Source organism: Thermobia domestica, chromosome 15, assembly GCF_964235325.1.
Source record: "Thermobia domestica chromosome 15, izTheDome1.hap1.1, whole genome shotgun sequence".
Classification (NCBI taxonomy): Eukaryota; Metazoa; Arthropoda; class Insecta; order Zygentoma; family Lepismatidae; genus Thermobia; species Thermobia domestica.
In genome coordinates, this window is record NC_137468.1 from 191,162,757 (window position 1) to 191,183,309 (window position 20,553).

Consider the following 20,553-nt stretch of genomic DNA (forward strand, 5'->3'; position numbering starts at 1 on the left):
GTGCGCCATCGGAAGTGGGTCAAAATGGGCCTCCAAGGTGGGGCAAAAGTGACCCACTGTCCCGCCACCAATGAATTTCGAGATGGTTTCTTTTGCATCGTTTTGTGCGCGTTTTGTGCCGTTTTGTGCGCCATCGGAAGTGGGTCAAAATGGGCCTCCAAGGTGGGGCAAAAGTGACCCACTGTTCCGCCAACAATGAATTTCGAGATGGTTTCTTCTGATTCGTTTTGTGCGCGTTTTGTGCCGTTTTTTGCGCCTATTCCCACGTTTTGTGCGCCACCCGAAGTGGGTCAAAACGGGCCTCCAAATATGGCGGAACAAGTTAATGCTGTTCCGCCACCAACGAATTTTGAGGTCATTCCCATCACATCGTTTTGTGCGTGTTTTGTGCCGTTTTGTGCGCCTATTTCCACGTTTTGTGCGCCATCGGAAGTGGGTCAAAATGGGCCTCCAAGGTGGGGAAAAGTGACCCACTGTTCCGCCACTAACGAATTTCGAGATAGTTTCTTTTGCATCGTTTTGTGCCGTTTTGTGCGCCTATTTCCTCGTTTTGTGCGCCATCGGAAGTGGGTCAAAATGGGCCTCCAAGGTGGGGCAAAAGTGACCCACTGATCCGCCACCAATGAATTTCGAGATGGTTTCTTTTCATCGTTTTGTGCCGTTTTGTGCGCCTATTCCCATGTTTTGTGCGCCATCGGAAGTGGGTCAAAATGGGCCTCCAAGGTGGGGCAAAAGTGACCCACTGTTCCGCCACCAATGAATTTCGAAATGGTTTCTTTTGCATCGTTTTGTGCGCGTTTTGTGCCGTTTTGTGCGCCTATTCCCACGTTTTGTGCGCCATCGGAAGTGGTTCAAAATGGGCCTGCAAGGTGGGCAAAAGTGACCCACTGTTCCGCCACCAATGAATTTCGAGATGGTTTCTTTTGCATCGTTTTGTGCGCGTTTTGTGCCGTTTTGTGCGCCTATTCCCACGTTTTGTGCGCCATCGGAAGTGGGTCAAAATGGGCCTCCAAGGTGGGGCAAAAGTGACCCACTGTTCCGCCACCAATGAATTTCGAGATGGTTTCTTTTGCATCGTTTTGTGCGCGTTTTGTGCGTCTATTCCCACGTTTTGTGCGCCATCGGAAGTGGGTCAAAACGGGCCTACAAATATGGTGGAAAAAGTTCTGCCACCAAAGAATTTGGAGGTCATTTCCATCACATCGTTTTGTGCGTGTTTTGTGCCGTTTTATGCGCCTATTCCCACGTTTTGTGCGCCATCGGAAGTGGGTCAAAACGGTCCTCCAAATATGGCGGAACAAGTTAATGCTGTTCCGCCACCAACTAATTTTGACGTCGTTTCCGTCACATCGCTTTGTGTGTGTTTGTGGCGTTTTGTGCGCCATCGGAAGTTGGTCAAAATGGGCCTCCAAGGGGGACAAAAATGACCCACTGTTCTGCTAATATCAATTTTCGAGCTTCTTCCTTTCGCATCGTTTTGTTCCTGTTTTGTGCCGTCTTATGCGCCTATTTACACGTTATCTGCGTCACCGGAAGTGGTTCAAAATGGGCGTACGATAATGGGGGAACAACTTAATTCTGCTTCGCCATCAACGTATTTTGAGGTCGTTTCCATCACATCGTTTTGTGTGTGTTCTGTGCCGTTTTGTGCGCCTATTCCCATGTTTTGTGCGTCACCCGAAGTGGGTCAAAACGGGCCTCCAAATATGGCGGAACAAGTTAATGCTGTTCCGCCACCAACGAATTTTGAGGTCATTCCCATCACATCGTTTTGTGCGTGTTTTGTGCCGTTTTGTGCGCCTATTTCCACGTTTTGTGCGCCATCGGAAGTGGGTCAAAATGGGCCTCCAAGGTGGGGAAAAGTGACCCACTGTTCCGCCACTAACGAATTTCGAGATAGTTTCTTTTGCATCGTTTTGTGCCGTTTTGTGCGCCTATTTCCTCGTTTTGTGCGCCATCGGAAGTGGGTCAAAATGGGCCTCCAAGGTGGGGCAAAAGTGACCCACTGATCCGCCACCAATGAATTTCGAGATGGTTTCTTTTCATCGTTTTGTGCCGTTTTGTGCGCCTATTCCCACGTTTTGTGCGCCATCGGAAGTGGGTCAAAATGGGCCTCCAAGGTGGGGCAAAAGTGACCCACTGTTCCGCCACCAATGAATTTCGAAATGGTTTCTTTTGCATCGTTTTGTGCGCGTTTTGTGCCGTTTTGTGCGCCTATTCCCACGTTTTGTGCGCCATCGGAAGTGGTTCAAAATGGGCCTGCAAGGTGGGCAAAAGTGACCCACTGTTCCGCCACCAATGAATTTCGAGATGGTTTCTTTTGCATCGTTTTGTGCGCGTTTTGTGCCGTTTTGTGCGCCTATTCCCACGTTTTGTGCGCCATCGGAAGTGGGTCAAAATGGGCCTCCAAGGTGGGGCAAAAGTGACCCACTGTTCCGCCACCAATGAATTTCGAGATGGTTTCTTTTGCATCGTTTTGTGCGCGTTTTGTGCGTCTATTCCCACGTTTTGTGCGCCATCGGAAGTGGGTCAAAACGGGCCTACAAATATGGTGGAAAAAGTTCTGCCACCAAAGAATTTGGAGGTCATTTCCATCACATCGTTTTGTGCGTGTTTTGTGCCGTTTTATGCGCCTATTCCCACGTTTTGTGCGCCATCGGAAGTGGGTCAAAACGGTCCTCCAAATATGGCGGAACAAGTTAATGCTGTTCCGCCACCAACTAATTTTGACGTCGTTTCCGTCACATCGCTTTGTGTGTGTTTGTGGCGTTTTGTGCGCCATCGGAAGTTGGTCAAAATGGGCCTCCAAGGGGGACAAAAATGACCCACTGTTCTGCTAATATCAATTTTCGAGCTTCTTCCTTTCGCATCGTTTTGTTCCTGTTTTGTGCCGTCTTATGCGCCTATTTACACGTTATCTGCGTCACCGGAAGTGGTTCAAAATGGGCGTACGATAATGGGGGAACAACTTAATTCTGCTTCGCCATCAACGTATTTTGAGGTCGTTTCCATCACATCGTTTTGTGTGTGTTCTGTGCCGTTTTGTGCGCCTATTCCCATGTTTTGTGCGTCACCCGAAGTGGGTCAAAACGGGCCTCCAAATATGGCGGAACAAGTTAATGCTGTTCCGCCACCAACGAATTTTGAGGTCATTCCCATCACATCGTTTTGTGCGTGTTTTGTGCCGTTTTGTGCGCCTATTTCCACGTTTTGTGCGCCATCGGAAGTGGGTCAAAATGGGCCTCCAAGGTGGGGAAAAGTGACCCACTGTTCCGCCACTAACGAATTTCGAGATAGTTTCTTTTGCATCGTTTTGTGCCGTTTTGTGCGCCTATTTCCTCGTTTTGTGCGCCATCGGAAGTGGGTCAAAATGGGCCTCCAAGGTGGGGCAAAAGTGACCCACTGATCCGCCACCAATGAATTTCGAGATGGTTTCTTTTCATCGTTTTGTGCCGTTTTGTGCGCCTATTCCCATGTTTTGTGCGCCATCGGAAGTGGGTCAAAATGGGCCTCCAAGGTGGGGCAAAAGTGACCCACTGTTCCGCCACCAATGAATTTCGAAATGGTTTCTTTTGCATCGTTTTGTGCGCGTTTTGTGCCGTTTTGTGCGCCTATTCCCACGTTTTGTGCGCCATCGGAAGTGGTTCAAAATGGGCCTGCAAGGTGGGCAAAAGTGACCCACTGTTCCGCCACCAATGAATTTCGAGATGGTTTCTTTTGCATCGTTTTGTGCGCGTTTTGTGCCGTTTTGTGCGCCTATTCCCACGTTTTGTGCGCCATCGGAAGTGGGTCAAAATGGGCCTCCAAGGTGGGGCAAAAGTGACCCACTGTTCCGCCACCAATGAATTTCGAGATGGTTTCTTTTGCATCGTTTTGTGCGCGTTTTGTGCGTCTATTCCCACGTTTTGTGCGCCATCGGAAGTGGGTCAAAACGGGCCTACAAATATGGTGGAAAAAGTTCTGCCACCAAAGAATTTGGAGGTCATTTCCATCACATCGTTTTGTGCGTGTTTTGTGCCGTTTTATGCGCCTATTCCCACGTTTTGTGCGCCATCGGAAGTGGGTCAAAACGGTCCTCCAAATATGGCGGAACAAGTTAATGCTGTTCCGCCACCAACTAATTTTGACGTCGTTTCCGTCACATCGCTTTGTGTGTGTTTGTGGCGTTTTGTGCGCCATCGGAAGTTGGTCAAAATGGGCCTCCAAGGGGGACAAAAATGACCCACTGTTCTGCTAATATCAATTTTCGAGCTTCTTCCTTTCGCATCGTTTTGTTCCTGTTTTGTGCCGTCTTATGCGCCTATTTACACGTTATCTGCGTCACCGGAAGTGGTTCAAAATGGGCGTACGATAATGGGGGAACAACTTAATTCTGCTTCGCCATCAACGTATTTTGAGGTCGTTTCCATCACATCGTTTTGTGTGTGTTCTGTGCCGTTTTGTGCGCCTATTCCCATGTTTTGTGCGTCACCCGAAGTGTGTCGAAATGGGCCTACAAATATAGCGCAACAAGTTAATTCTGTTCCGGCACCAACGAATTTTGAGGTCGTTTCCATCACATCGTTTTACTATTTGTAAATATCGGAATTCTTATAGAATGGCTTAATCACTGATCACTGTAGAACAACAATGGTAATAGATGGCAAGATGCGTTTTTCTACAATCGATTAATTGTCTCTGCGGGCATGCACATAACGTGGAAATAGGCGCACAAACCTCACAAAACACACAAAACGACGTGATGGAAACGACCTCAAAATACGTTGATGGCGGAGCAGCATTAACTTGTTCCCCCATATTTGTACGCCCATTTTGAACCACTTCCGGTGACGATGATAACGTGAAAATAGGCGCATAAGACGGCACAAAACGATGCGAAAGGAAGAAGCTCGAAAATTGATATTGGCAGAACAGTGGATCATTTTCGTCCCCCCTTGGGGACCCATTTTGACCCACTTGCGGTGACGCACGAAACGAAGAAATAGGCGCGCAAAACAGGCACTATACGATGCGAAGCAAACAACCTCGAAGTCTGATATTGGGAGAACAGGGGTGATTTTTGACGAAGTTTTTTATCCCCATTTCAACCCACTTCCGGTGACGCACAAAACATGCAAATAGAAAATGAAATGAAATTAGTCCTAGTTTTACGTCCCATGGTTCTGCCGGTTAAGCTAAAGAAGGCGGTTATTATGAGAAATAAATGAAATGGTGGAATGAAGATAGTGGGAGAAAACGTGGAGAACCCCGAGGAAACCCATGCACACGGCTTGTCCACAAAAAAGTTCACTTCGTGGGAGCAGAGTTTGAACCCACGACACCATGCACCAGAGGTGAACGCTCTACCACTGAGTCACCGCGGCCCAACATGAAAATAGGCTCACATACAGACACAGAACAAACACTGAACGATAGGAAACAAACTGGGAATTTGATATTGCAGAAAAGTGTCATTTTCGTTCCACATTTAAGGCCCAAAAACAGGCGCACGAAACGACTGAAAACACGAACAAATCGATGTGATGGAAACGACTTCAAAATTCGTTGTTGGCAGAACTTATTACGCCATATTTCTAGCTCGATTTTGACCCACTTCCGATGGCGAACAAAATGTAGAAATAGGCGCAAAAAGCCTCACAAAACACGCACAAAACGATAGTAAAGAGACTACCTCTAAATTCGTTGGTGGCGGAACAGTGGGTCACTTTCTTACAGCTCCGTTAACTTGTTACCCCACTTTTAAAATTTACTCACAAAAGAATGTCAAAGTTTTGTACTAGTTTTGTACCGTTTTGTACCACCAATAAAAAGTTTTGTACCACGTCCATTAACCAGTAATGGACGATTCAAAGTGGGGGAACAAGTTAACGCTTGTTCCCCCACCATGACGAATTTTCCCGAAAATAGTGGCAAAATTTTGTACTAGTTTTGTACCGTTTTGTACCACCAATAGAAAGTTTTGTACCACGTCCATTAGCCAGTAATGGACGAGTTAATGTCTTCACCCAGCGTTAACTTGTTCCTCCACCTTAACGAATTTTTTCAAAGTTTTTTTTATATGGTACTATTAACAAAAATGTTGTACTCCATCATTAGACATTAATGGACGATTGAATGTCTGGAACCACTATTAGCTTCAGGTCGGTCAAGATGGAGTTCTACGTCGCCATTTACAAAAATAATTTATACCAGAGATTTTTACTAGTTTTGTAATGTTTTGTACCAACAATAAAAAGTTTTGTATCAGTCCCAAAATATCCCAAATTTCAGATTTTAGTGTGGAACTCCAACTTGACCTCTGAGTTCTACATTCGCCGATTTGCATCAAAGTGGCATCATTACATAAAGAAAGTTTTGTACGGTTTTGTATCAACAATAAAAAGTTTTGTACCAGTCCCAAAATGTCCCAAATTCAAAATTCTTTTTTTTGATACAGAAACAAATCTCAGTCCCATAAAGACATATATCAATGATAATGGTATCATTAGATAAAGAAATTTTGTACTGTTTTATACGAACAATAAAAAGTTTTGTATCTGTCCCCAAATGTCCCAAATTCCACATTCTAATGCGGAATACTAAGGTCAAGTTGGAGTTACACATAGCCCGATTTCTTTCAAAATCGTCTCATTAGGTAAAGAAAGTTTTGTACTGTTTTGTACCAACAATAGAAAGTTTTGTATCTGTCCCAAATTTCATCTTCTAATGTGAAATGCCAACAGCCATCTCAGTTTTCTAAATAAGAATTTAGGAATAAAAGTTTTACCAGACCTTTGTACTAGTTTTGTACTGTCCTCTACCAACAGTAAAAAGTTCTTTACCAGTCCCAAAATGTCCCAAATTTTAGAGTTTAGTGAGGAACTCCAACTTGACCTCTTAGTTCTACATTTCCCGATTTGGATTAAAGTGGCCTCATTACATAAAGAAAGTTTTGTACTGTGTTTGTACCAACAATAAAAAGTTTTGTACCTTTCCCCAAATGTCCCAAATTCCATCTTCTAATGCGGAACACTAAGGTCAAGACAGAGTTCCACATACCCCGATTTCTTTCGAAATTGTCTCATTAGATAAAGGAAGCCTTAATTTCGGACATTTTGGGGTTGGTACAAAACTTTTTATTGTTGGTATAAAACAGTACAAAACTTTATTTAATGACATCACTTTAATGCAAATCGCAAATGTGGAACTCAGAGGTGAAGTTGGAGTTCCACACTAAAATCTAAAATTTGGGACATTTTGGGACAGCTACAAAACTTTTGTTGTTCGTACAAAACAGTACAAAATGAGTACAAAACTCTGGTACAACTTTTATTTGTAAATTCTTATTTAGAAAACTGAGATGGCTGTTGGCGTTTCACGTTAGAAGATGAAATTTGCGACATTTTGGGACAGATACAAAACTTTCTGTTGTTGGTACGAAACAGTACAAAACTTTCTTTATCTAATGAGACCATTATCATTGATATATGTGTTTATGGGACTGAGATTTGTTTATGTGTCGCAAATTAGAAGTTTGAATTTGGGACATTTTGGGACTGGTACAAACATTTTTATTCTTGGTACAAAACAGTACATCACTTTCTTTATGTAATGATGGCACATTGATGCAAATCGGCGAATATAGAACTCAGAGGTCAAGTTCGAGTTCCACAATAAAATCTAAAATTTGGGACATTTGGGGACAGGTACAAAACTTTTTATTGTTGGTACAAAACTAGTACAAAACTTTGATATTATTTTCGACAAAATTCGTTATGGTGGGGAACAAGTTACCGCTGGGTTCAGACATTAAATCGTCCATTAGTGGCTAATAGAGGTGGTACAAACTTTTTGTTGGTGATACAAAACGGTACAAAACTAGTACAAAACTTTGACACTATTTTCGGGAAAATTTGCTATGGTGGAGGAACAAGTTAACGCTAGGTCCAGACTTTAAATCGTCCATTACTGGCTAATGGAGGTGGTACAAAACGTTTTATTGGTGGTAAAAAACGGTAAAAAACTAGTACAAAACTTTGACCCTATTTTCAGGAAAAATCGTTATGGTGGGGGAACAAGTTAACGCTAGGTCCAGACTTTAAATCGTCCATTACTGGCTAATGGAGGTGGTGCAAAACTTTTTATTGGTGGTAGAAAGCGGTACAAAACTAGTACAAAACTTTGACCCTATTTTGAGGAAAAATCGTTATGGTGGGGAAACAAGTTAACGCTAGGTCTAGACTTTTAATCGTCCATTACTGGCTAATGGGTGTGGTACAAAACTTTTTATTAGTGGTACAAAACGGTACAAAACCAGTACAAAACTTTGCCACTATTTTCGGGAAAAATTGTTATGGTGGGGGAATAAGTTAACGCTAGGTCCTGAATTTAAATCGTCCATTACTGGCTAATGGAGGTGGTACAAATCTTTTTATTGGTGGTACAAAACGGTGCAAAACTAGCATAAAACTTTGCCAATATTTTTAAGAATATTCGTTTTGTTGGGGGAACAAGTTAATGCTAGGTCCAAACTTTAAATCCTCCATTACTGGCTAATGAACGTAGTACAAAACTTTTTATTTGTGGTACAAAACTAGCAAATGCTTTGTAATTATTTTCCAGAAAATTCGTTATGGTGGGGAACAAGGTAACGCTGGGTGCAGACATTAAATCGTTAATTACTGGCTAATGGAGGTGGTACGAAACTTTTTATTGGTGGTACAAAACTAGTACAAAACTTTGAAATTATTTTCGAGAAAGTTCCTTATGCTGGGGGAACAAGTTAACGGTGGGCTCAGATGGATGGATGTGGCTAATAGATGTGGTATAAAACATTTTGTTGGTGGTACAAAACGGTACAAAACTATTACAAAACTTTGACACTATTTTCAGGAAAATTCGTTATGGTGGGGGAACAAGTTAACGATAGGTCCAGACTTTAAATCGTCCATTACTGGCTAATGGATGTGGTACAAAAGTTTTCATTGGTGGTAGAAAACGGTACAAAACTAGTACAAAACTTTGCCACTATTTTCGGGAAAATTCGTTATGGTGGGGGAACACGTTAACGCTAGGTCCTGACTTTAAATTGTCCATTACTGGCTAATGGACGTGGTACAAAACTTTTTATTGGTGGTACAAACTGGTACAAAACTAGTACAAAACTTTGCCACTATTTTCGGAAAAAATTCGTTATGGTGTGGGAACAGGTTAACGTTAGGTCCAGACTTTAAATCGTCCATTACTGGCTAATGGATGTGGTACAAAACTTTTTATTGGTGGTACAAAACGGTACAAAACTAGTACAAAACTTTGACACTATTTTCGGGAAATTTCGTTATGGTGGGGGTACAGGCGTTAACTTGTTCCCCACTTTGAATTGTCCATTACTGGTTAATGGACGTCGTACAAAACTTTTTATTGGTGGTACAAAACGGTACAAAACTAGTACAAAACTTTGGCATTCTTTTCTGAGTAAATTTTAAAAGTGGGGGAACAAGTTAACGGGGCCCTTTCTTACCACTTTTGAGGCCCATTTTGAAACACTTCCGATGGCGCACAAAACGTGAAAATAGGACCGCAAAACGGCACAAAACACGCAAAGATGATGTAATAGGAACAACTTCAGAATTAACTTCTTCCTCCAAAATTGTAGACCCATTTTGACCCACTTCGGATGGCGCACAAAACGGCACAAAATACGCACAAAACGATGTGATGGAAACGAACTCAAATTTCGTTAGTGGCGCAACAGAAATAACTTGATGCGAATTATTTGTAGGCCCATTTTGACCCACTTACGATGGCGCACAAAACGTGAGAATAAGCACGCAAAAAAGCACAAAACACGAAAAAAACGATGCAAAAGAAACCATCTCGAAATTCGTTAGTGGCGGAACAGTGAGTCACTTTTGCCCCACCTTGGAGGCCCGTTTTGACCAACTTCCAGCGGCGCACAAAACGTGGAAATAGGCGCACAAAACGGCACAAAACGCGCACAAAACGAAGCAGAAGAAACCATCTCGAAATTCATTGGTGGCGGAACAGTGGGTCATTTCGCCCAACCTTGGAGGCCCGTTTTGACCCACTTCCGATGGCGCACAAAACGTGGGAATAGGCGCACAAAACGGCACAAAACGCGAACAAAACGATTCAAAAGAAACCATCTCGAAATTCGTTAGTGGCGGAACAGTGGGTCACTTTTGCCCCACCTTGGAGGCCCATTTTGACCCACTTCCGATGGCGCACAAAACGTGGGAATAGGCGCACAAAAATCGCACAAAACGATGCAAAAGAAACCATCTCGAAATTCATTGGTGGCAGAACATTGGGTCACTTTTGCCCCACCTTGGAGGCCCATTTTGACCCACTTCCAAAGGCGCACAAAACGTGGGAATAGGCGCACAAAACGGCACAAAACGCGCACAAAACGATGCAAAAGAGCCATCTCGAAATTCATTGGTGGCGGAACATTGGGTCACTTTTGCCCCACTTTGGAGGCCCATTTTGACCCACTTCCGATGGCGCACAAAACGTGGGAATAGGCGCACAAAACGGCACAAAACGCGCACAAAACGATGCAAAAGAAACTATCTCGAAATTCGTTAGTGGCGGAACAGTGGGTCACTTTTGCCCCACCTTGGAGGCCCATTTTGACCCACTTCCAATGGCGCACAAAACGTGGAAATAGGCGCACAAAACGGCACAAAACACGCACAAAACGATGTGATGGGAATGACCTCAAAATTCGTTGGTGGCGGAACATCATTAACTTGTTCCGCCATATTTGGAGGCCCGTTTTGACCCACTTCCGGTGGCGCACAAAACGTGGGAATAGGCGCACAAAACGGCACAAAACGCGCACAAAACGAAGCAGAAGAAACCATCTCGAAATTCATTGTTGGCGGAACAGTGGGTCACTTTTGCCCCACCTTGGAGGCCCATTTTCACCTATTTCTGATGGCGCACAAAACGTGCAAATAGGCGGACAAAACGGCACAAAACGCGCAGAAAACGAAGCAGAAGAAACCATCTCGAAATTCATTGGTGGCGGAACAGTGGTTCACTTTTGCCCCACTTTGGAGGCTCTTTTTGACCCACTTCCGATGGCGCACAAAACGTGGGAATAGGCGCACAAAACGGCACAAAACGCGCACAAAACGATGCAAAAGAAACCATCTCAAAATTCATTGGTGGCGGAACAGTGGGTCACTTTTGCCCCACCTTGGAGGCCCATTTTGACCCACTTCCGATGGCGCACAAAACATGGGAATAGGCGCACAAAACGGCACAAAACGGTGAAAAGAAACCATCTCGAAATTCATTGGTGGCGGAACAGTGGGTCACTTTTGCCCCACCTTGGAGGCCCATTTTGACCCACTTCCGATGGCGCACAAAACGTGGGAATAGGCGCACAAAACGGCACAAAACGCGCACAAAACAGTGCAAAAGAAACCATCTCGAAATTCGTTAGTGGGGGAACAGTGGGTCACTTTTGCCCCACCTTGGAGGCCCATTTTGACCCACTTCCGATGGCGCACAAAACGTGGAAATAGGCGCACAAAACGGCACAAAACGCGCACAAAACGATGCAAAAGAAACCATCTCGAAATTCGTTAGTGGCGGAACAGTGGGTCACTTTTGCCCCACCTTGGAGGCCCATTTTGACCCACTTCCGATGGCGCACAAAACGTGGAAATAGGCGCACAAAACGGCACAAAACGCGCACAAAACGATGCAAAAGAAACCATCTCGAAATTCGTTAGTGGCGGAACAGTGGGTCACTTTTGCCCCACCTTGGAGGCCCATTTTGACCCGCTTCCGATGGCGCACAAAACGTGGGAATAGGCGCACAAAACGGCACAAAACGATGCAAAAGAAACCATCTCGAAATTCATTGGTGGCGGAACAGTGGGTCACTTTTGCCCCACTTTGGAGGCCCATTTTGACCCACTTCCGATGGCGCACAAAACGTGGGAATAGGCGCACAAAACGGCACAAAACGCGCACAAAACGATGCTAAAGAAACCATCTCGAAATTCGTTAGTGGCGGAACAGTGGGTCACTTTTGCCCCACCTTGGAGGCCCATTTTGACCCACTTCCGATGGCGCACAAAACATGGGAATAGGCGCACAAAACGGCACAAAACGCGCACAAAACGATGCAAAAGAAACCATCTCAAAATTCATTGGTGGCGGAACAGTGGGTCACTTTTGCCCCACCTTGGAGGCCCATTTTGACCCACTTCCGATGGCGCACAAAACGTGGGAATAGGCGCACAAAACGGCACAAAACGATGAAAAGAAACCATCTCGAAATTCATTGGTGGCGGATCAGTGGGTCACTTTTGCCCCACCTTGGAGGCCCATTTTGACACACTTCCGATGGCGCACAAAACGTGGAAATAGGCGCACAAAACGGCACAAAACGCGCACAAAACGATGCAAAAGAAACCATCTCGAAATTCGTTAGTGGCGGAACAGTGGGTCACTTTTGCCCCACCTTGGAGGCCCATTTTGACCCACTTCCGATGGCGCACAAAACGTGGGAATAGGCGCACAAAACGGCACAAAACGATGCTAAAGAAACCATCTCGAAATTCGTTAGTGGCGGAACAGTGGGTCACTTTTGCCCCACCTTGGAGGCCCATTTTGACCCACTTCCGATGGCGCACAAAACATGGGAATAGGCGCACAAAACGGCACAAAACGATGGAAAGAAACCATCTCGAAATTCATTGGTGGCGGAACAGTGTGTCACTTTTGCCCCACCTTGGAGGCCCATTTTGACCCACTTCCGATGGCGCACAAAACGTGGAAATAGGCGCACAAAACGGCACAAAACGCGCACAAAACGATGCAAAAGAAACCATCTCGAAATTCGTTAGTGGCGGAACAGTGGGTCACTTTTGCCCCACCTTGGAGGCCCATTTTGACCCACTTCCGATGGCGCACAAAACGTGGGAATAGGCGCACAAAACGGCACAAAACGCGCACAAAACGATGCAAAAGAAACCATTTCGAAATTCATTGGTGGCGGAACAGTGGGTCACTTTTGCCCCACCTTGGAGGCCCATTTTGACCCACTTCCGATGGCGCACAAAACGTGGGAATAGGCGCACAAAGTGGCACAAAACGCGCACAAAACGATGCAAAAGAAACCATCTCGAAATTCGTTAGTGGCGGAACAGTGGGTCACTTTTGCCCCACCTTGGAGGCCCGTTTTGACCCACTTCCGGTGGCGCACAAAACGTGGGAATAGGCGCACAAAACGCGCACAAAACATTGCAAAAGAAACCATCTCGAAATTCGTTAGTGGCGGAACAGTGGGTCACTTTTGCCCCACCTTGGAGGCCCATTTTGACTCACTTCCGATGGCGCACAAAACGTGGAAATAGGCGCACAAAACGGCACAAAACACGCACAAAACGATGTGATGGGAATGACCTCAAAATTCGTTGGTGGCGGAACAGCATTAACTTGTTCCGCCATATTTGGAGGCCCGTTTTGACCCACTTCCGGTGGCGCACAAAACGTGTGAATAGGCGCACAATTCGGCACAAAACGCGCACAAAACGATGCAAAAGAAACCATCTTGAAATTCATTGGTGGCGGAACAAGTTAATGACGCCCGTCTTAGCTGACATATCGATGTTCAAAGGTGGTGGGTGAAAAAGCAACAGATCTTTGTTGGTAACTTTTATATTATAGATAATTCCTTGTATATAGTAAGCACTTAAATACTTTTAAACAGTTATGCATTCTATGGACATTGTAATTACGTTGTTTATTGTTGAATCTGGAAACAAATAAATGAAAAACAAATAAAATAAAATAATGCTCATCAAGCACAAGTTCAAGATGAGCAATATATTCAAATAGGAATATATATGTTAAGTTTAACTGTGAGTTGAATTCTGGACGCAAATATAAGAAACTTGTCACAGCAATATATTACTGCTATCTCTTTGCATTGAGTTAAATAAAATATTAGATAACTTTCAACAACTTGCATAAAAACCATAATAGATTTGCGTTCTCGCGTTGCCGTTGTAGTTTACCATAGTATCAGTAGATTGTGTAAGAGGGTGAGCTGATCTTTACCTGTTTTATTTGCAGGAACAGTATTAATTTTAAAAAATAGGCTGTAGGGTAAAAAGCATGAGTATAGTCTGAGCCAACCTCCGGACACAGTTGCAGTGTTCTGGTGTCGATGAATGAAACTTTGGTTTGGTTTCTACTTTTTTATTTTTTCAAAAGTACAAGGCTTGTTCCTAAGTTCTTCCTTTTTAACTTTCCAAAAGTACAAGGCTTATTCCCATTCACACGTCATAAATGTAAGTAGTCGCAGATAAAGGTAAAGGTAACCATGGTAACCACCGATCATTGGCACTTACTCCAGTGGTGCCCACCCCTCTCATGTCCATGACGCACCCCCCTCAATTGTCTGTCCGTAGGTGTTCTTCCATGAAAAAAAAACTTATCGATTAATTTTTACACTCCCTCAAACATATTTATATAGATTTTTACCCCCCCAAATATTTCAATGACGCAGTTTGCGTCATAACCCCCCTTTGTGGGCACCCCTGCTTACTCAATCACCAGAGAAACTATAATGTATGCTAATCGTAAGCCTCCATTCGAAGAAAGGGATTTCGCTCTGGCTTTCTCGAAATATCCCTTCGTATAGCCGACATTATTGAGTCGTTCAACAAAATCATTGAACATATCAGATGCATGGATTTCTTAAAAGATTTTCAGTCCTGTGATTCCGTCAGAAGGTAATATATACATGTACGAGGCACGTCCGGAAAATAAGTGTACTAGATTTTTGTAGGTCTCAGAAAATTATTTAAAACAAAACTTTTACTTGGTTACATCACTACATATGTGAGCTATTTTTCCAGGTAGTCGCTATCCCTCTCGATGCACGTGGTGAAACGAGGGATCAATTTTTTTTTATGCCTAGGTCAAAGAAGTCTGCCGTCACATCTTTTGCCGAATTCTTCATCTCCACCTTCATTTCCTCATGAGTTGAATTTTTCTTCCATCCATGTACATCTTCACGGAGGTGAACAGATGAGAGTCCAGTCTGAAGGCGCCAGGTCAGGGAAATGTGAAGGGTGGTTCAAAACATCCCATTCGAATGACTCCAAAAGTTGCTTTGTTGCATTGGTCGTATGCTGTCTCCCCTCCCCTCCTCTTCTTCTGCATTGACCTTTTCAATTGTTTTGATCTCGTTAGAAACTTCAGACGAAGATTTTCCTTTCAGAAGGAGATAACGGATAACGCTGCGAATCTCGCACTTGGCGACAGATATTATCGACATCTTTCACTGGAGAGACTACAGTTTTCGTCGAACTGACGAATGATTGGGTTCGCTGGAAAGGGTAGGAGCTAAACGAATCATTCATAATTCGAAAATGATTAATAATTCTAGAAATGAAATTTAAACTATGTGGAATATTATTCACCAGTCGGTACATATAAATAAAGACGATATTGCTAATTTGAATCACGTCATTTCTGACAATAAAAGTATTATAAACCCGGCCAAAATTGAAAATCAACTTAATAATTATTTTATAACTTCTCCTCAGGTAGCTCTTGGTGCTCTATCTCACCAAGCTCGTACAAGTGATTCTTCAAATATGCCTTCTTATCTAAAATGTATTATTGTTACCCCAGTAACTATTGATGAGATATTAGCAATTATAAGAAAGATGAGAAATAGCAGTTCTGCACGTCTTGATGAAGTACCGTACACTATTATAAAACAATTTGCTTCGATAATTGCTCCCCACCTGACTCATGCAATAAATTTTTCCCTTCAATTAGGCATTTTCCCACAACGGTCAAAAGTGGCTAAAGCGATTCCCTTGTTCAAAAAGGCAGTCGTTACAACATTAAGAATTATCACTCTATCTCAGTTTTGTCTGTATTTTCAAAAATTTTTGAGATGGTAATGTCAAATAGGATAAGAAATTACTTACATTCCAATAATCCAATATCATTATCGCAACATGAGTTTTTAACTGGCAAATCTACTGATTCTGCAATTTTCGATTTTCTTACTACTGTTATGCATGCGATAAATAATTAAAAAAATGGGCAATTGGACTCTTTGTTGATCTTATTAAAGCATTTGACACTGTAAATCTTGATCTCTTACTTAAAAAAAATATGCTTTTATGGTGTAAGAGGAACTGCCAATAAATGGATCGAGTCTTACTTGAAGGATAAGTATCAGATAGTTCAAATTACGAACGAAAATAATGGCAAAATGCGTAAGTTTAGTAGTTATAAAGGTACAATACTAACTGGTGTACCTCAAGGATCAGTACTTGGTCCATTGCTCTTTCTTATTTACATTAATGATTTGACACATGAAGTGTTGCATAATAAACGTGTTTTATTTGCTGATGACACCAATGTTATTATTACAGGTAACTCACGACATGATATTGAATATAATCTAAATACTGCATTTTCACAATTAAGTAACTGGTTAAGTAGCAATAAATTAGTTTTAAACAATGATAAAACTTCCTTGCTAAATTTTTATTATCCTCTTCAAAATAAATTTGTTCCTTATATAATGGTAAATAACAAAAATGTCGACTTCTCTATTTCAACTAAATTTCTTGGTGTCACCATTAGTTCGAAACTAACTTGGAATGAGCATATTTCTCAACTCAACAAAAAGCTAAGTAGTATTTGTTTCGGCCTCCGTAGACTAAGAGGCAATGTCACAACAGGGGCTTTAGTTTCGGTGTACTATGCAAATTTCCATTCTTTAATAACTTATGGTATTATTTTTTGGGGTTATTCTACTGAATGTATTAAAACGTTTCGCTTACAAAAGAAAGCACTAAGGATTGTGTTTGGATTGTCACCAAAGTCTTCTTGCAAGCCCATCTTTCGAGGACAAAAAATATTACCAATACCTTGTGTGTATCTATATAAAATTATCTTGTTTACCGTAAGTAACACTTGTTTATTGTAAACAGTAACGCCAATAAATAGAATACTCGATTCGTTAATAATTTGCATATGTTATCCCCAAAATTTCTCGTTTTTTCAAAAAAGAGCATATATTAACTGTACAAAAATTTTCAATAAGTTATCTGATTTTTTAAAGCAAAACAAATCATATTTTATGTTTAAATCTCACCTTCACAAGTTTTTAGATAAATGTTACTACTCGGTAAATGCGTTTTTTGAAGACAATGTATATTTTTTTGGTTAATTATGTTATGAATGTGTAAGCTTATAAAAGTCATAGTTATGTATGTATTACTCTATCTGTAAGTTTTTTTTAATAACATATATGTAATTATTTTATAATTTTGACAACTGTATGCGTACTCGAGAATACTTTCATTTGTTTGCAAAACAGGCAAATAAATAAATAAATAAGCTACACAGCAGTGTGACCAACATAGCAATAGCAAATTCCCTTTGCCCGCGAGGGCTCTAGTATACTTATTTTGTGGACGTGCCTGGTACAAAAGTCAGTTCTTTAGAAACAAGGATATATTTGTTTATTTTAACATTAAAATAGGTTTCTTACGTACACAAACAAAATATTTACAGCTGATTTTTTTGTTTATTTTGTTTAGTTCAACGTCTTCATCAAACTCTACAGAACTTCCACCTTGGATCGGTCCTCCCATGACATCTGAAGAATTTACAGCGTACATGACACAATTTGCATTTTATTATTTATTCATCGGAATAGCTGTGTTTGTGGCAGGTTTTCTACAGGTAAGGTAGTGTATTTATCATAAAGAGACGCGATTACAAAATTCTGAGACTGGGCTTATAATGTAAGAATGAGAGTATTTAAAAGCTATATAGATGAACTCCTTCTAAAGTCTCAATAATAACCATTAACACAAAAAATTAAGATACATTGTAGATTAATGTTGGGTACTAATTAACTCCCAGTTTCTAGAACAGTGGTCGCCAAACTTAATGAAGCTTCTGAGCTACCGTACCCTTTTTAAATCCTACTGTGACCTACGAACCAAAAGAACTATGTTTTTCAATCCTACTGTGACCTATGAACCAAAAGAACTATGTTTTTCAATCCTACTGTGACCTACGAACCAAAAGAACTATGTTTTTAAATTCTACTGTGACTTGCGAACCAAAAGAACTATGTTTTTTCAATCCTACTGTGACCTACGAACCAAAAGAACTATGTTTTTCAATCCTACTGTGACCTACGAACCAAAAGAACTATTAACTTTTTTTTTAAAAAAATCTTACATTTGTTTATTGCCTATAAACTTACATTTCTAGTAAATATAAAATCAAACTATCCAAGTTAGCAAAGGTCTAATATACATGAAAATCATAACATGCTGAACCCCACGCTTATACAATCAACTGTGAGATGAGGCTGGCAATAGCAGTTGCGCGGGAGAAAGAAGAAGTTCTTGTCGTCAGCGCCCCCTGTCGTTAACGTCAACCGAGTGGAGGAATCAAGGTTAGCCAACCAGAGCGTTAACACGATCTCCCGAAAATATCCCCGCGAGCTACTAGTAGCTCGTGATCGACGGTTTGACAATCACTGTTCTAGAATAACACAAATAATAAATATTTTCGTTAGATCCCATAGAATTTTAAATTAAAATTCTGTATCCTACAAGCCGTAGAAAGTAGAATATCTTTACTCTAGTATTTACTCTAGTATTTACATCTACTGATGTTTAAAACTTATCTTTCTGTATTGGACACGTATGAACTACTAACACACATACATACATATATATTCTATTGATCAACTTTATGATTATACAGGGTGTTACAAAGATGTGTCACAATATTTTGGGAACAGATTCCTCACATCAAAATAAGAAACAAGTTCGTATAGACGTGTGCTTAAAAAGTGGATAGTTTCGGAGTTTTAAGGTGCCGAAAACGTGAAACAAGAGGACTTTAGCTCCACTACTATGGGATCTATCGTAGTCGGGTCAAGATATCACTGAGGAACTGGTATGTGAACTTATCCAAATATTTATGTTTAAGAATGATTCAGTACTTGCACACCCATTTTTAAAGAGGTAGGTGGAGAGTGATCAAATCTTCCCAAACAGCTTCTCTAAAAATGATTGTGCAAATACCGAAGGTTCTGAAAAATAGATATTTGGATAGTTCACATACTAGTTCCTCAGTGATGTCTTGACCCGACTACAATCGGTCTTATAGTAGTGGAACTATGGACCTTTAAAGTTCATTTTTTTCATGTTTTCATCACCCTACAACTACAAAACTATGCACTTCCGACCACAGGTCCATATAAACTTTCTTTCTTATTTTAATGTGAGGAATCTATTCCCAAAATATTGTGACATATTTTTGTAACACCCTATATATATATTACATCAATTCGTTGCTGTTTAATAAGACTCATCCAATGATAAGGAAAAATATAAATATGTAATTATAATTTATATGTACGGACACACGAATAATATTCTGAGTAGTCTAAACTAAATTTAGGCTATAATAAGTAATACAAAATAATTTCAATGCCATAAAAAATACTTGTTAAATATCTACAAATTCATTACATGTCAATATATTTTATTCATTATATATCTGGAACTGCATTCACGTAATAAAACCAATAGGGTAAATGTGCCAGTCCTCGACCACCTAACTCATTTTCTTATGGTCCTTAATCGTTTTTTACTCAATGGAACAACTTAGGAGGATGCAAGTAGCTCACATGTGTTCCTAAAACTATATTTTATCTATACTTTATCCAAAACTGAGATAACTTATTCCATTTATGTAATATTAGTCGGAGAAACACCAGTAACTGATTTCTTTTAGTGTTCGACCATTTTTCGTTAATGTTCGACCGCCTACTGTTTAGTCATCGACCACTACTCGGTTAATGTGCTTTTAATTACAGTATGAAGGCTAAAGCATAACTTTACCAAACTAATAGCATCTATAGATGTTACATCATTAGTTTTTCAGGTATCACTTCGCAGTTTCGCACAATAGTCGCTGAGATTAAGTAATTTTGTGATAGTTTTGTCAAGAAAGGGACCACCAAATTCATTTAAGGTTCAGTGGAATGCAGCACCAAACATGCTTCGTCTTCTCTGGGTTGAAGGGGTATAAATCCCATCTTCTAAATTAGTTTTTAATTACTAATTGTGTTGCTACCTTGTATATCACTCTTTTAATTAGTGGTGCAGAAATGACACGTGTAACATTTTACTCAGTTTCCATGTAGAACTCTCGAAAACGATTTGAAAACATACGTCGCAGGGTTGAGGAATATGTGTGCTGTTTGGTGAAAGGCAGTAGAGTACTATAGCATGGCTGGAACAAAATTCGCTGACTTCCATTGCCAAGTGAGTCTTGTGACCGTCGATTAGCAGAAGGACTGGTTTCTTAATAGAGGGATCATTCACCCATTTTAGGAAGCCGTTTGCTATCCGTTCGTAGTGTTTCATTTTGCATCCAGCCGCTATCTGACCTGACCTGCCTATGAAAATATCTGAAGAAGCTGCACTGATGACGTCCTTTGGAAGATCTCTTACATACAGA

General features: G+C 41.4%; 1 protein-coding gene across 1 annotated transcript in view; it reads left to right on the forward strand.

Moving 5' to 3' along the window:
- Nucleotides 1-20,553, forward strand: part of LOC145671424 (ATP-dependent translocase ABCB1-like) — a 190,824-nt gene that overhangs the window by 72,180 nt on the left and 98,091 nt on the right. The window contains exon 5 of the mRNA XM_081740597.1: nucleotides 17,601-17,745. Coding sequence (XP_081596723.1) covers nucleotides 17,601-17,745 — 145 coding nt within the window. The remainder of the gene's footprint in view (nucleotides 1-17,600; nucleotides 17,746-20,553) is intronic.